The sequence below is a fragment of the Asparagus officinalis genome, chromosome 3 (assembly GCF_001876935.1).
Source record: "Asparagus officinalis chromosome 3, Aspof.V1, whole genome shotgun sequence".
In the NCBI taxonomy this organism is placed as follows: domain Eukaryota; kingdom Viridiplantae; phylum Streptophyta; class Magnoliopsida; order Asparagales; family Asparagaceae; genus Asparagus; species Asparagus officinalis.
This window is the reverse complement of record NC_033796.1, coordinates 51,910,189-51,925,329: the sequence shown is the minus strand read 5'-3', so window position 1 is coordinate 51,925,329 and position 15,141 is coordinate 51,910,189. Positions and strand designations below refer to the sequence as shown.

Genomic DNA, 15,141 nt, shown 5'->3' with positions numbered 1-15,141 from the left:
ATGCTAAAGATGCTTGTTCCGTTTGTCTTAAGGGAAGGGGTGTGAACATTGTCTGCAATATTTGTCAGAGATGCTTCCATGCAGATTGTATGGGAGTAGCTGGACACGAAAGTTTGCTTCGTGATTGGTTGTGTCATCTCTGTTCTTGCGAAAAACAGCTGAAAGTTTTACAATCATATTGCAAGTTGCAGAGCAAACATAATGATAAAAAAGTTGCCCATTCAAGTGACAGTTCTGACACAAGTCAATTAGCTAACCGACTGGAAATCGTTCAACAGATACTTCTCACTTACCTTAATGAAACTGGCCCACAGGATGATTCAAATCTGTTTACTTGCTGGTTAGTTATCTAAACAAATATCATTTTGAATTTTCAATGTTCAGAGATTTAGTAAGGCTAAATATATGCAGGTTTTATCTCTGTCTGTGGTTCAAGGATGATGCTCAATCAAATGAGAAGGTTATATACTACCTTGCTAGACTAAAAGCAAAAGCAATTTTGCGTGACTCTGGAAATAATTTGTTATTGTCAAGAAGTTGGGCAAAAAAGATATGCTTAGCTCTGAGCCAACATAGTTCATTTTTCAGGGGTTTTGATACAATTCTCTCTCTTCTTCTGGTAAATGGCTAACTGGCTTCTCTTATTTCTTTATCTCGTCTATAGTTATGCTTGAATTTATGAAAGTAACAATTTCAGGCGAGTATGAAAGAAAACTCTCCTATATTGCGAGCGAAGGCCTTGCGTGCGGTGAGGAAACCTTTGATGCTTCAATGTATATAAGATGCATATGTTTTTTCTAAACCTTTTACCAATTAATGGTTCCATCTTCCCCCTGTCAACTTGATCAGATCAGTTTAATAGTTGAAGCTGATCCAGAAGTCTTGTGTGATGTTCGAGTCCAATCTGCTGTTGAAGGACGGTTTTGTGACTCTGCAATTTCTGTTCGTGAAGCTTCTCTTGAACTTGTTGGCAGGCATATTGCCTCCTATCCTGATGTTGGATTGAAGGTGGGTCAAATTATGACTGTTTTCTTGTTGTCGTGGCTAAATATTTTCTATATTCTCATTTGTTATTGTCGTGCTTGGCAGTATTTTGAAAAGGTTGCTGAACGAATAAAGGACACTGGAGTTAGTGTTCGCAAACGCGCAATCAAAATCATCCGGGATCTATGCACTTCAAATTCAAGCTTTTCACAAGTGACGACTGCTTTCATTGAGATCATTTCTCGCGTGACTGATGAAGAATCAAGCATACAAGTGAGTAGATATTATGTTAATTTATTTAAGATTAATTTTTGTTTTGAAGATGTTTTTATTAGATATCATGATGAAATAACTAGAATTACTTTTTTGCTAAAGGCTTATGTGTGCTGTCCTAACATGTGAAAGGAGATGTTTCATGCACTTGCTCATTGTGGTCTAATACTTCACTTCCATGATTTGGATAACTTCAATATGTGTTGTCAAATGATTGCACTTTGACATAAGTAGATGGCTAGAGGCTCTTCTTCTTTATAGGATATCAATATGTTTTTGCACCCTGTTTAACTTATTGCCATAATTGATACATTATAGTAACAAAGACACATTGTTGGTTCGTTTGTTTTGTTTCTGTCATATAACTTAACAAAAGCTTGAGCATATGGTTGTGGACTAACAGTATTTGTCCAAGCGTTAGCATTTGTTGGCAGGCTAACATGTGAAGGAAAAGATTACTATTTGGATCTATTAAAGTAGTTAGTATATCATGAGAGTTTGACAAATCTGAGTTAGTCGCACATTGAGAATGTATGTAATGTGATCTATTTATCTTACTATAAATAAAGGTCGATTATGCCTCTCTGAGGGAAGTTACTTTCTCATCATAATATGGTATCAGTGTCAAATTGATAACCCTAGAAAAATCCCTCTTTCCATGAACCTCGAGTGGCTGTAACCAAGCATCATTTTCACCCTCCCCTTGGCGGCCTTGATATTATGGATCACTCCATCCTATCTTCATATTTTGTCATCCTCACAATCTCCTCTTTTCTTTCACTTTGCTAATATTTCCATGAAAATTCTAAAATAAACCAAAACTCCTTTTATTTTCTCCAGGTTCCTCTATTTTTAACTTAGCTGGCTTGATCTTAGGGTTTCTACCCTAAAACTGGAGGAAATTCCTTAGCGGGAAGATCTTTATTTGTTGTGCTCTGTGGGTCTCATTGTCGGGGCGTAACCATATGAGGGCCAAAGGGTAGGGAGGGGTAATAGGTCTATATATAAAATTCTAGAACCTAGCCTAAAAAGATTTAAATATGTAAGATCTTAGCAGTAGCCTAAAAATGTAGATATGTAAAAATTTAGGACCTAGCCTAAAAAGAAATGAAAAAACAAAACCAACCAAAGCTGGCATGGGAAAGGAACATTTCCCCGATTCCCCAACCTTAGCTCCTCAAATACTTTCTTGTTCTCTCTATTGGATGCATTGCAAAATTTTGACTGGGGCAAAATGCAAAAAACGAATTATGTATAAGAGTATAGTGCTTCTGATCCATAAATCTGTCACGACTCACCAGTAGTGCTTCACCCATATTTCTCATCCATAATTCTCTCATTAGTAGCTTCCTTTGACTGATTTTGTGCTCCTTTAATTGTGGATCAATCTTTTTCTTATTATATAATTAGCCTCTACCTTAATTCTTTCCCTTATTTCCCTAGTACATTATTACATTTAATTGCATATTTTATGCTGTTTTATTGTCATGATCTATAATTTACTGGAAATTTTTACTCCGCCAACGGGGGAAGTTCTTTCTATATATTCTTATTTTTGCAAGCCTGCAATGTACATAGACAAAGATTCAGTGTTGTCTGCAACTGGTGGTGCCTTGATGTCCAACTCCTCGATTGCCTATATTGACTCATACATGCCTTCTTCCAGTGGTCTGACATCGTCCTGAGTGAATACAATGCGGTTACCAACTTAGCACCTCCCATTTCTCTCCACTGTTATCACTCATCGGTCCGAATATCATTGACCCTGCAGTCATCTTTTGGCATCAGGCCAAAAAATAAACAGCAATGGATAAATCAAAATAGAAAGCAAAAAAGAAGAGGAAAAGAAGTAAAAGAAGGAAAGAAAGATAAAAAACATAAAAATGATTTTGTGAAGGTCCTGCATATAATTTGACCAGTTCTTTTTATTTTTCCATCTCCATGATTAACATCCTGTGTTCTATCTCCATGTTAGCAACCCTATTGTCTCTCTTTTTCCGAGATGCTACTGTCTGTCTTCATGCCTGAGATCCTACTGTCTGTTTTCATGTTATTGTTTGTCTTCCTGTTAGAGGGCGTATTGTTTGTTTCCATATAAATACACTACTACATGTTAGGAATCCTACTACTCTTTGTTTGCGGAAAAAGTTGCTGTATTCATTGCTGCATTCATTACAACTTCAATCGTTACAATGAAATAAAAAGATAGCCTTTTTATAAGACCGGTACACAATGAAAACAAAATAAATACAACTCTTTTCAAACAAACGCAAGATCTGTTTGTCATCTCTTGCTTGCGTGGGTCTTTGGCCTGTGACGGGGATGTTGATATCCGTGGACCACCGGGGGCACTCAGATCTGGTCCGGATAAATCGGACAGAGTTTCGTTGATCCGCGTGAGATCTAGAAACTTTCTGATCCGGATAAATCGGACAGAGCTTCGTCTATCCGCGGAGGGATATAGAAGCAGAGCTTCGTCGATCCGCGTGAGATCTAGAAGCTATAAGCGTATACCTCGGCTAAAACGAGGTAATAGCTCTTCTTAGTATCAACGCTAAGGCCAATACTAAGGATCTGACGGGCGATGAAGACTGATGTAGACCTCTCCTCCTCTCGTTGAAGCACACGGACACTCTTCACTGCAGCAGGGCTTCGCCAAGGCTCTCCAAAAATCCCCCTCAAATCAAGGCACTCAAAGGGGCTATTTATAGGCTCTAGGAGTAGGTAGGGGACCATCAAGGGGTGCGGACACCCCTTGGTGTCTCGGCCATGGCCGAGACACCCTAGGGGTGTCTCGGCTTGGCCGAGACACCCCTGGGGTGTCTAGGCTTTTCCTAGACACCCCCGGGGTGTTTCGCCACGCCGGGACTCCGTTTAGGTGTATTAGTTATTTCCCCTGTATATTCTTCGTCCGGATTCGGATTTGAGTGATTCCGGGTGCGTTGGATGCGCGACGAAGAGTTTGACCCGCTCTGGTGATTGGATTATCTGTAAAGTGGTCGAGGCATGAAGGGCGTTGTCCTTTTTGTGAACAGTGCCGGGCTTCCCGATTGGTCCGGGTCTTCGTGATTCCGAAGTCCTATCCGCTCATGTAACTCGTCGATTCACTTCAGTCGTTCGTCGACGTCGATTAGGCTCATGTGGATTGGATGGTGACGTTCATCGTCGCTCGTTAACACTGAACCGGTTGTGGAGAACTATAGGCAATTTTTGATGCCTACAGATACCCCCTCCAAAGTGTTCCTGACTCGTTTCTTTTATAGAAGAGGCTGGAATACTTTGGATGTGATTGATCTGGCCTTCAGTCGGCGTAGTTAGCTTCAACTCTTGACTCTTTCGATTTTCGATCTATCCGATGCTTTGACGAATAGCCGAGGTTCTTCCGGCGCTGCGTTTATCGTCTGGCCGTCGTCGGAGTCTCAAGTCTGCAGCTGATGAATTGAGTTTGGCTCGTGTCATTGAGTTGACTTTGAACTACCTCCGCCACATTGTGCTGGCTTATGGTTTCGGATCCCCGTGTGTTGGCTTTTTGTCGCAACGCGTTGATCGACGTTGACCTATGGTTACGCGTTGACCGGCGTCCACCCTAGGGTTTTGAATCGTCGAACGTTGACTTTGGTTGTAATGCGTTGACTGGCGTTGACCTAGGGTTACGCGTTGACCGGCGTTGACCCTAGGGTTTCGAATCGTCGAACGTTGACTTCGGTTGCAACGCGTTGACTGGCGTTGACCTAGGGTTACGCGTTGACCGGCGTCCACCTAGGGTTTTGGAGTTGCTTGGCGTTGACCTAGGGTTACGCGTTGACCGGCGCTGACCCTAGGGTTTACGGATCGCCATTAACACAGTTTATACTCGTACGTTTGCTGGAGTATACACAGTTTAAGCTCTTAAGGTATTGGAGCATCGCGGTCCCAAGTGTCGGGGCTGCAGGACCAACTGTTAAAGTTGATTCATCTGCATGTGTGGATTTTATCCTGAATTCGTTGGGTGCTCGAGTCACGAGACCAACCAGTGGAGTTGATGCGTCAATGACTCGCATTTATAGAATTTTTGGCAAATCCTCAGCCATCAACGGATTTGATAAGCCTTTACCGACTACCGTTTGAGTCGGGCTAGCATGCGGATTGTTTAAGTCCGTTCCGCATGTGACGTTGTGCTAAGAGAGTTAACGCTCTTAGTGCTACGATATTGAATACGTAGACTTCGTCTTTCTCACGGGAATAGACTACCCGGCGACGCGTGTTAGGCGTTGACTTTAGGATTTTTGGCTAATCCCCAGCCTTCAACGGATTTGATTAGCCTTTACCGACTACCGTTTGAGTCGGGCTAGCATGCGGATTGTTTAAGTCCGTTCCGCATGTGACGTCGTGCTAAGAGAGTTAACGCTCTTAGTGCTACGATATTGAATACGTAGACTTCGTCTTTCTCACGGGAATAGACTACCCGGCAACGCGTGTTAGGCGTTGACTTTAGGATTTTTGGCTAATCCCCAACCTTCAACGGATTGCGGTCCCGAATGTTGGGGTTGCAGGACCAACTGTTAAAGTTGATTCATCTGCATGTGTGGATTTTGTCCCGAATTTGTTGGGTGCTCGAGTCACGAGACCAACTAGGGGAGTTGATGCGTCAATGACTCGCAGTTATAGAATTTTTGGCAAATCCTCAGCCATCAACGGATTTGATTAGCCTTTACCGACTACCGTTTGAGTCGGGCTAGCATGCGGATTGTTTAAGTCCGTTCCGCATGTGACGTTGTGCTAAGAGAGTTAACGCTCTTAGTGCTACGATATTGAATACGTAGACTTCGTCTTTCTCACGGGAATAGACTACCCGGCGACGCGTGTTAGGCGTTGACTTTAGGATTTTTGGCTAATCCCCAGCCTTCAACGGATTTGATTAGCCTTTACCGACTACCGTTTGAGTCGGGCTAGCATGCGGATTGTTTAAGTCCGCTCCTATGTGACGTTTAAGCTAAAAGAGTTAACCCTTTTAGTGCTACGATATTGAATACGTAGACTTCGTCTTTCTCACGGGAATAGACTACCCGGCAACGCGTGTTAGGCGCTGACTTATCCTTACTTAGGATTCAGGATAAAATTCCCCGTGCGTGTGAGGCACGGATTATGGTGTTATTAATAACAACCTGCCACAATGTTGAATATGTGGTCTTTTGTCCTTTTTACGGTCAAAGACTAACCGGCCATGTGTGTTAGACATAGGCTTTGGGATTTTTGGCAAACCCCCAGCCATCAACGGGTTTGATGTGCCTTTACCGATTACCGTTTGAATCGGGCTAGCATGTGAATTATTAAAACCCGTTTCACATGTAACGTTGTGCTAAGAGAATTGCTTCTCTTAGACTTAATGCTATGATTTTGAATACATAGACTTCGTCTTTCTCACGGGAATAGACTACCCGGCAACGCGTGTTAGGCGTTGACTTATCCCTACTCAGGCTTCGGGATAAAATTCCCCGTGCATCGAGTGCCCGGATTTGACAATCGTGTCTTTTCTAAAAGCAAAGACAGATTGAGAAACGGGAGAGGAAGAATTTTATATTCTATCTCCCGGTGCTGAAGAGGAAGAATTTTATATTCTATCTTCGGCTGGAAATGGAACTTGAGGTGGGATCCCCCACCCCCAGAATCCGGAATGATGAACTGGGAGTGGGTTCTCCACTCCGAGCATCGGAAAGGTCCGAGGAGAGGAAGAATTTTATATTCTATCTCCCGGTGCTGAAGAGGAAGAATTTTATATTCTATCTACAGCTGGAAAGGAAACTCGAGGTGGGATCTCCACCCCCAGAATCCGGAAGGATGAAACTAAGAGTGGGATCTCCACTCCGAGAATCGTAACAATTCGGATAACCCTAACTGTCGGAAGGTTTGATTACCCGATTTGGAAGTGGACCTCTCGTTCATTGGGGGAATCGAGAGGAGATTTTGGCTGTGGCCCTAACTGTATGAATGTTTGACCAAGCAGGAGTTTGAGACGACCTAACTGTCGGAAGGTTTGATCGCTCGATTTGAAGGTGGACCTCTCGTTCATTGGAGGAATCGAGAGGGGATTTTGGCTTTGGCCCTAACTTTTATAGGTTTGACCAGAAAGCGAAGAGAGTGGAATACGGGTAGCAAAGAAAGTGCCAACCCATATTACCACTCAAAGGGAGACTTTAATGTTAGGCGTTTAGGACCTAGCACGTTGAGTCTGAGAAACGCCCATGACTGGAAGATGGGAATGTTGGTGGGTCCACTGTCGTTTGATTTGATCAACGGATGGTTTGGTGAAGAAAGATTAACCTATCAGAAGGTACAAAAACGACTCATAAGAGTTAGAGAATGAGAAGAGACATTCCGGCCTTCTGAGTTCGAACGTGAATTTCTTATTCACCAATTCCACAAAGACCGGGTTATCCCTAAGAATACCCATGTGGTATTCTTTCGGGAACTTCCCGATGCATTGGATTATCCACCCCCAGTTTCTCTCTTTTGACTTTGTTATCTGGCCGGGTTATCCTTAAGAATATTAGTGTAATATCCTCCAGGAACTTCCCGTCAATGGTAGGAAATAGTTTAGACTCATATACCTATTGGAGTATCAGGGAGCAGTTTAACCTCTTATACCGGTCGGAGGAATGAGGAGCAGTTTATACTCTTATACTTGTCGGAGTGTCGAGAAACAGTTTATACTCTTGTACTCTTTGGAGTATGGAGAAACAGTTTATACTCTTGTACTCTTTGGAGTATTGAGAAGCAGTTTATACTCGTATACTCGTCGGAGTAATGAGGAACAGTTTATACTCTTGTACTCTTTGGAGTAATGAAGAGCAGTTTATACTCGTATATTCGTCGGAGTCTCGCCGTTTTCAATTGGCTTACCCTAGCGTTATAACGCCGGCTTCAACCAAGGTCTGGATGCTATTCTTGAGAGCAAAGCATTCCTTGGTGGGGTGGAGGATCCTTCTGTGGTACTCGCAGTACGTTGGGTCCGCAGAATCGTCATTTTCCTCCTGATTCGTGATGGGCGGGAGCTTGATTTTGTTGTTTTCGAGAAGGGTCTCGAAGATAGCTGGAACGTCTTCGTCTTTGAACGAGTACTCGTTTTGGAGCTCCTCGTCTGAATTCTCCTGTTGTTCCCAGGACTGCTGTTGTGACGTTTGATCATCGTCAATAACCGTTGCAGGTACGTCCTCTTCATCATGAGGTACGAGATCCGAATCCGGAGGATTAACCATCGGTTGGTTTCTCTCGATCTTTCGCCTTCTGATGAAGCGTTCAGCCTGTTCTCCTCGAGCCTTCAACTCTTTCCAGGTATTGAGCGGCTCTATTCCCATCACGTCCAAGATGTCAATGGACAAGTTGTTCTGACAAGTCTGCAAGAGGAATTCCTCCGTGACGGGGTCCCTGCAGTTCATTGCCTGATTGCGGAAGCGTTTGATGAAGGAATTCACCGACTCTTCGCCTTTTTGTTTCTCGTCGAAGAGTGTCCTGATTGACACCTCGGTGTCATCATCGAAGAAATGGGCGAGAAACATGCCTTCCAAGTCCTCCCAGCTGTTGATGCTTCCGGGCTTGAGACGGCGGTACCAATCGAAGGCAGGCCCGCGAAGGGTGCCAACGAATGACCGAACCATCAAGGGTCCGTTGCCAGAGATCACCCCCAAGTGGGACTTGAAGTAGATCAGATGTTGAGTGGGCGAGCCCTTTCCGTTGAACGGCGTGAAGTTGATCAGGTTGAACTTCGCCGGATACGGGATCGAATCCCACTCTTTCGGGTAAGGACACGGAATACCGGTCCTCTTCACCTCTCGAGTAGACATCAGGGCGTCGATTTTTCTTTCGAGCTCCTTTATCTTTTTGGCCTCACCCATATCCTGTTTTGGATAAGTTTCGAGAGGAATCATACGGCCACCCCCAGTGTGTTGTTATTTTTAGTGGGGCCACCCCCAGTATTCTTGGGCGATGCGTCGGCCATGACGATTTCGACCACCTCCGGATCGCTGTCAATTGCGGCGTTCTGGGTGCAATGATTGGACTCAACTAGCTGGTTCGACAAAGCTCGGATCCGTTGGTCGTGCATTTGTCTCATCTCCTGCATAGCCATTTTCATTTCGAATTTGAAGATTTCCTTCTGCTTAGCCAGGGCCTCTTCAATGATTTTGGCTATCTGTTCGGTGTTGGCCATGCACACCTCTCGAGCTTGCCCTATGCTAGACTATCTGATCTGTGTTGACCATGAGTACCTCTCGAGCTTGCCCTATGCTAGACGTTGTATCGTCGGAGGCGAGCGCGGAATGAGAATCTGAGAACTCATCATCGGAATGGACTCCTTCATGGACCCCATGGTCATTGTTATATCCGACGGCTTCTCGCTGAAGCTGAGCTATTCCCGAATTGACCCTGCTTCCTAGAGAGAAATTAGGGTCGGAATCACCTGAAATGATTGGGGATTTTCCCTTGTTGACCATGTTGATAGTCACTTCTAGGGGTTCATCATCTCGAGCAATCGATCCTCTTTGGTGGGAACGCCTTGATTTGGGCTTTGTCCCCTCTGCGGAGCGGTCTTGGGGCAGCTACAGGTTGATAATACTGCCCTGATGAATTTGGTACACGGACAGTGAGAATCCGCTTCCCGGGTGTTTCTCTTTCGAGATTCATCCGCACCCCCAGCCTGACAGTATAACTCACTGACTTTGCAGTCGGAGTAACCTATCGGCTGCTCACATGGGTTCTCAGGTATAACGCGTTCGTCTGTCCGACGCGTCTTCTTCTGAGTAAACACTACCTTGTTGGCCTCTGCAAGAGTCGCACGTTTGGAATCACTCTTTTGTGAGGGTGAAACCTTGACGGGCTCCTGATTTTCCGTACGCATCGCCAAGCGGGTCGTTGTAGGAATCCGCTTGTTAGGAGGTCGTGTACGACCCCCGGTCTGGGTGTTGGCTTGAAACTCCTTCAGCGATCTCCAGCTCCCTTTGACAAGTGCTTTTCCTCGATTCTCGGGTAGAGCACCGATACGATCCTTCGGAGGATTCTTGAACTTGGGGAAATCCACGCTGCGGTGGGGCTTTACCGAAGGTTCGGGACCTGAAATGGACGAAGGTTGGAGAGCAATATTACCTGCTTTTACCTTAGGCGTTGATTCGGCCTTTGGCATCCAAACTCGTTCGGACCTCGGCGATCTCTTAACGGCCTCTCCCTTTAGCATTTCTCGTGCTTTTTGGACCAGGGCTCGGGCATGCGCACGCAAGGCGCGGCGCTTCTGGATTCGCTCCTCGAGAGTAGAACGGGTTCTTTTGACTTGAACCCATTTGTTCGTTTCTTCTTCGGAGGAGGGGCTGGTTGTTTGCCGTGGTTGCTCCTGGCGTTGCCTGGATTTTAGATCCATGTTATAGCGGATCCCATCCATTGGCTCCAATGCCTCGGCCAGCTGTCGAGCAAGACGTTGACGCTGTCTTTGTCGTGCTCTCTTTGATAATGCCGGAGCGTCTTCAGAAGTCATCTCCTCGGCGGAAGAGGAATCCGGATCTGCGATCTCGACCAGGTTGGACGACGTGGGGACGTCGCGTGGTGCAAGTGCAGAGGCGGCAACGGGGTCTTGGATTTTTGAACCGAAGGACCTGCAATCATTTATGAAAGAGGTTACCTTTCTGTACCCGTTTGGAGAGGCGGATCTGGAGGAGGAGGAAGAGAGGCCTTCTTTGAACCGTTGTTGATCGAGCTCGTGTTCTTCATTCACCCCGATCTTGAGTGCTGGTTGCGTCACGACGGCGTCGGTTGCGATGCCGTTGGCTCCCACTGTGGTCGCCAGTCTGTTTGCGGAAAAAGTTGCTGTATTCATTGCTGCATTCATTACAACTTCAATCGTTACAATGAAATAAAAAGATAGCCTTTTTATAAGACCGGTACACAATGAAAACAAAATAAATACAACTCTTTTCAAACAAACGCAAGATCTGTTTGTCATCTCTTGCTTGCGTGGGTCTTTTGCCTGTGACGGGGATGTTGATATCCGTGGACCACCGGGGCACTCAGATCTGGTCCGGATAAATCGGACAGAGTTTCGTTGATCCGCGTGAGATCTAGAAACTTTCTGATCCGGATAAATCGGACAGAGCTTCGTCTATCCGCGGAGGGATATAGAAGCAGAGCTTCGTCGATCCGCGTGAGATCTAGAAGCTATAAGCGTATACCTCGGCTAAAACGAGGTAATAGCTCTTCTTAGTATCAACGCTAAGGCCAATACTAAGGATCTGACGGGCGATGAAGACTGATGTAGACCTCTCCTCCTCTCGTTGAAGCACACGGGCACTCTTCACTGCAGCAGGGCTTCGCCAAGGCTCTCCAAAAATCCCCCTCAAATCAAGGCACTCAAAGGGGCTATTTATAGGCTCTAGGAGTAGGTAGGGGACCATCAAGGGGTGCGGACACCCCTTGGTGTCTCGGCCAGGCCGAGACAGCGGACACCCCTGGTGTCTCGGCCATGGCGAGACACCCCTGGGGTGTCTAGGCTTTTCCTAGACACCCCCGGGGTGTTTCGCCACGTCGGGACTCCGTTTAGGTGTATTAGTTGTTTCCCCTGTAGATTCTTCGTCCGTACTCGGATTTGAGTGATTCCGGATGCGTTGGATGCTTGACGAAGAATTCGATCCGCTCTGGTGATTGGATTATCTGTAGAGTGGTCGAGGCATGAAGGGCGTTGTCCTTTTTGTGAATAGTGCCGGGCTTCCCGATTGGTCCGGGTCTTCGTGATTCCGAAGTCCTATCCGCTCATGTAACTCGTCGATTCACTTCAGTCGTTCGTCGACGTCGATTAGGCTCATGTGGATTGGATGGTGACGTTCATTGTCGCTCGTTAACACTGAACCGGTTGTGGAGAACTATAGGCAATTTTCGATGCCTACACTCTTCATGTGTTAGACTTATCTCTCTGCTTATCTGAGACTAAATGCATCTGTTATCTTCCGGATCTAGATTACTGTTATAAGCCTGAACAAGTACTATCTGCATGGAAGATGTTTGTGATATTATTACTTATAAAGGTGATGAAGAAGGGTAACTAGTATTGACCTGAGAGACATGTTCAGGCTTAAGCAGAGGTGACAAATGCAGAGGTGACAAATTCAAGCTAAACTTTATAGAAGTGTCTACATGTACAGATTCTTAACATGTTGTTTATGTTAGAAACTTAGAATATTGAACAATTAAATTAACTAATTACATGCAGTATGGAAACTGACATTGTTCTGACAAAAGAGAAAAGACATACGTTTTTTACAATTTATTATGGTTAAAAAAATACCATGATGTTTGGGCAGGTTGCCAGTCTGGCCAACCATTATGCTGATTGTGCCAAAATTGTGATGTCTGGTAATTCACAGATGGAATGAGATTAATGTAGGAAACACGTAACTGTATGAAAGAACCTAGTTATAATATCCTAAATATCATGATCACTTTAAGCGAGTCATCTTTGTGGTAGACAGGACTTACTCTATTGAAGCCATGCTATTAGTACTTGAAAGGTTCTTGTCAGAACTACATCTGTATATACAGATCGACACTGGATACCCATTTATCATTTAAATAAATAAAAAAGATTGTGTCTTTGCCCTAAGACTGGATGCTATTTTGCCAGAATTTAAACACCTCACAGACATATCCAGTCATCATAGGTTTGTTATTGAGTTATTGGGTTACCCTTTTAGATTGCATGAAATATACTTTGATTAAACATTATGGATTTTCTTATTCATTATGTTGCAATTAGTTATCACAAGTAGTAGCTCCAATTTGCTTACTAGTTAGAAGACTGGAGAGACAATGAAATCATTTTCACGCAGTAGTGAGAGTAAGACGAAACGTACAATATAAAACAGATGAAAAAGAACACAAGTTACCCATGACTGTTGCCTGATGGGAAAGAAGGGAATCAAAATAGGAATCATCTTACGATTTGTTTAATTGTTTTGGTGGTTAATTGAGTTTTATCAACTTGCATAATGGGTTGGTTTAGCAATTGCAAAAGGAAACACTATTGTTTTAGTATTAATCTGAAAGTGCATTGACCATATAGAAGCTATTATGTGGCTTATGCGAATAATGAAAGCGCATAACTCATATCAAATACAATTGTCACCTGGATACTTTTCTTGGCGTTTATGGTCACATAAACCTTGTTTCAATTGCTGATTTTATAAAAAAGAACATAACTGTATATGTTCCGACATGGCCAGATTAACAAAGTTAAATGATCTGGTCCAATATTATTAAATCCTCATTTGGGTTTGTGCTAAATCCTCCTAGACCAATTTAGGGTTGACTATTGTTTCTGTTACTGCCATTTTACTCATTATTTCAAGATTGACACAATGTAAATAAACTTTTACGGCTCAATAAAACCTTGTTCTGTCATTTATTTTTAGCATGCATCCGGACATGTCTAACTTGGCCCATTTGGTGTCTACCACTATTGTTATTACATGATTTATTCTTCAATTTTCATACAATTATCTGTATAAACGAACTGTTATAGGTACTTAGTACCTTAATTTGATGCATCTGTCTTATATATGTGGTCTTACGAACTCAGAGGGAGTACATGACTTAGAAGTACAATTATCATTTTTCCATAGGAATATCAATATATCATGCATCCTGTTGGTTCTTGCATTGTTTCACTGGATGCTTTTCAATATTGTGCTTGAACTTTTGCTCAAGTTTTCTACATGTATCACTGACTATTGGCAGGACCTAGTATGCAAAACATTTTATGAGTTCTGGTTTGAAGAACCTTCTGGGAGCCAGACACAGTTTATTGGTGATGGTAGTTCTGTGCCTATGGAGGTTGCAACAAAAACTGAACAGATTGTAGATATGTTGAGGAGGATGCCTAATCATCATCTTTTTGTCACTATAATAAAGAGGAATTTAACACTTGATTTTCTTCCTCAATCTGCTAAAGCTACTGGGATTAATGCTGTGTCTCTGGCATCAGTACGTAAACGATGTGAATTAATATGCAGACAGTTACTTGAAAGAATATTGCAGGTAAGAGTTTCTTCACAAAGTAATGTTATTCCTTGTGTACGTTTACACAAGTTATTATATTTATCATCTTGTTATTGTCAGGTAGAGGAGAGAAATAGTGATGAAGAGGAGGTTCGGGCACTCCCATATGTGCTTGCATTACATGCATTTTGTCTTGTGGATCCAATGCTCTGTGTACCAGCAACTGATCCATCCAAATTTGTGGTGACTCTTCAGCCATACCTTAAGCACCAGGTAATTGTTCTTTCAATGGTTTAAATTCCTGAGATCTTGGGTTAGTCACATTAATGGATAACCATGTTTTAGAGCTATCATTTGGTTAATATTTTTTTTCAAGAGCTTCGAATTGTTTATTCTCTATCCAATACGTTTATTTCTTTTGTTGCATTAAAGATACTTTTCCAACTCATCTTATGCAGATGATGTTTCTGCTTTTCCCTTCCTCTTTCTCTCTTCTCACTTAAAGCATATCCTAACTTGTCTTTTCAAGTTGGTTTACCTTACTGTGCCTTCATATTACCCTTTCTTTTGAGATCTTTATGTGGTGATTGAGATTTGATGTCTAATTTTATTAGATTCCTCGCTTGATTCATTTCTACATTTTTTATGCAAAGGCATACTTCAAAATGAACAGCATGAAAGAGAATCTGACTTCCATTTTGAGTTTATTGGCAAGAAAATATTGTATTTTCAGAGGTATCCCTGTGCAATTTATTTTAATTGTATCCATTTCATGAAGCATTTTGCGGTTAACTGGACTCCATTTTTATAATTTTATATATACACAGTTTTGCAAGTATAACGTAGTTATCTTTGGAAATTGATTATTTGTATGAC

The 15,141-nt window shown here is 43.2% G+C and overlaps 1 protein-coding gene across 1 annotated transcript in view; it reads left to right on the top strand.

Moving 5' to 3' along the window:
- LOC109834113 (nipped-B-like protein) overlaps positions 1-15,141 on the top strand; it is a 37,168-nt gene that overhangs the window by 8,669 nt on the left and 13,358 nt on the right. Inside the window, exons 11-17 of the mRNA XM_020402029.1 lie at positions 1-340; positions 412-619; positions 698-748; positions 850-1,008; positions 1,090-1,257; positions 14,005-14,304; positions 14,386-14,538. The exon at positions 1-340 is cut by the window's left edge and continues 157 nt beyond it. Of these exons, the coding sequence (XP_020257618.1) occupies positions 1-340; positions 412-619; positions 698-748; positions 850-1,008; positions 1,090-1,257; positions 14,005-14,304; positions 14,386-14,538 (1,379 nt within the window). The remainder of the gene's footprint in view (positions 341-411; positions 620-697; positions 749-849; positions 1,009-1,089; positions 1,258-14,004; positions 14,305-14,385; positions 14,539-15,141) is intronic.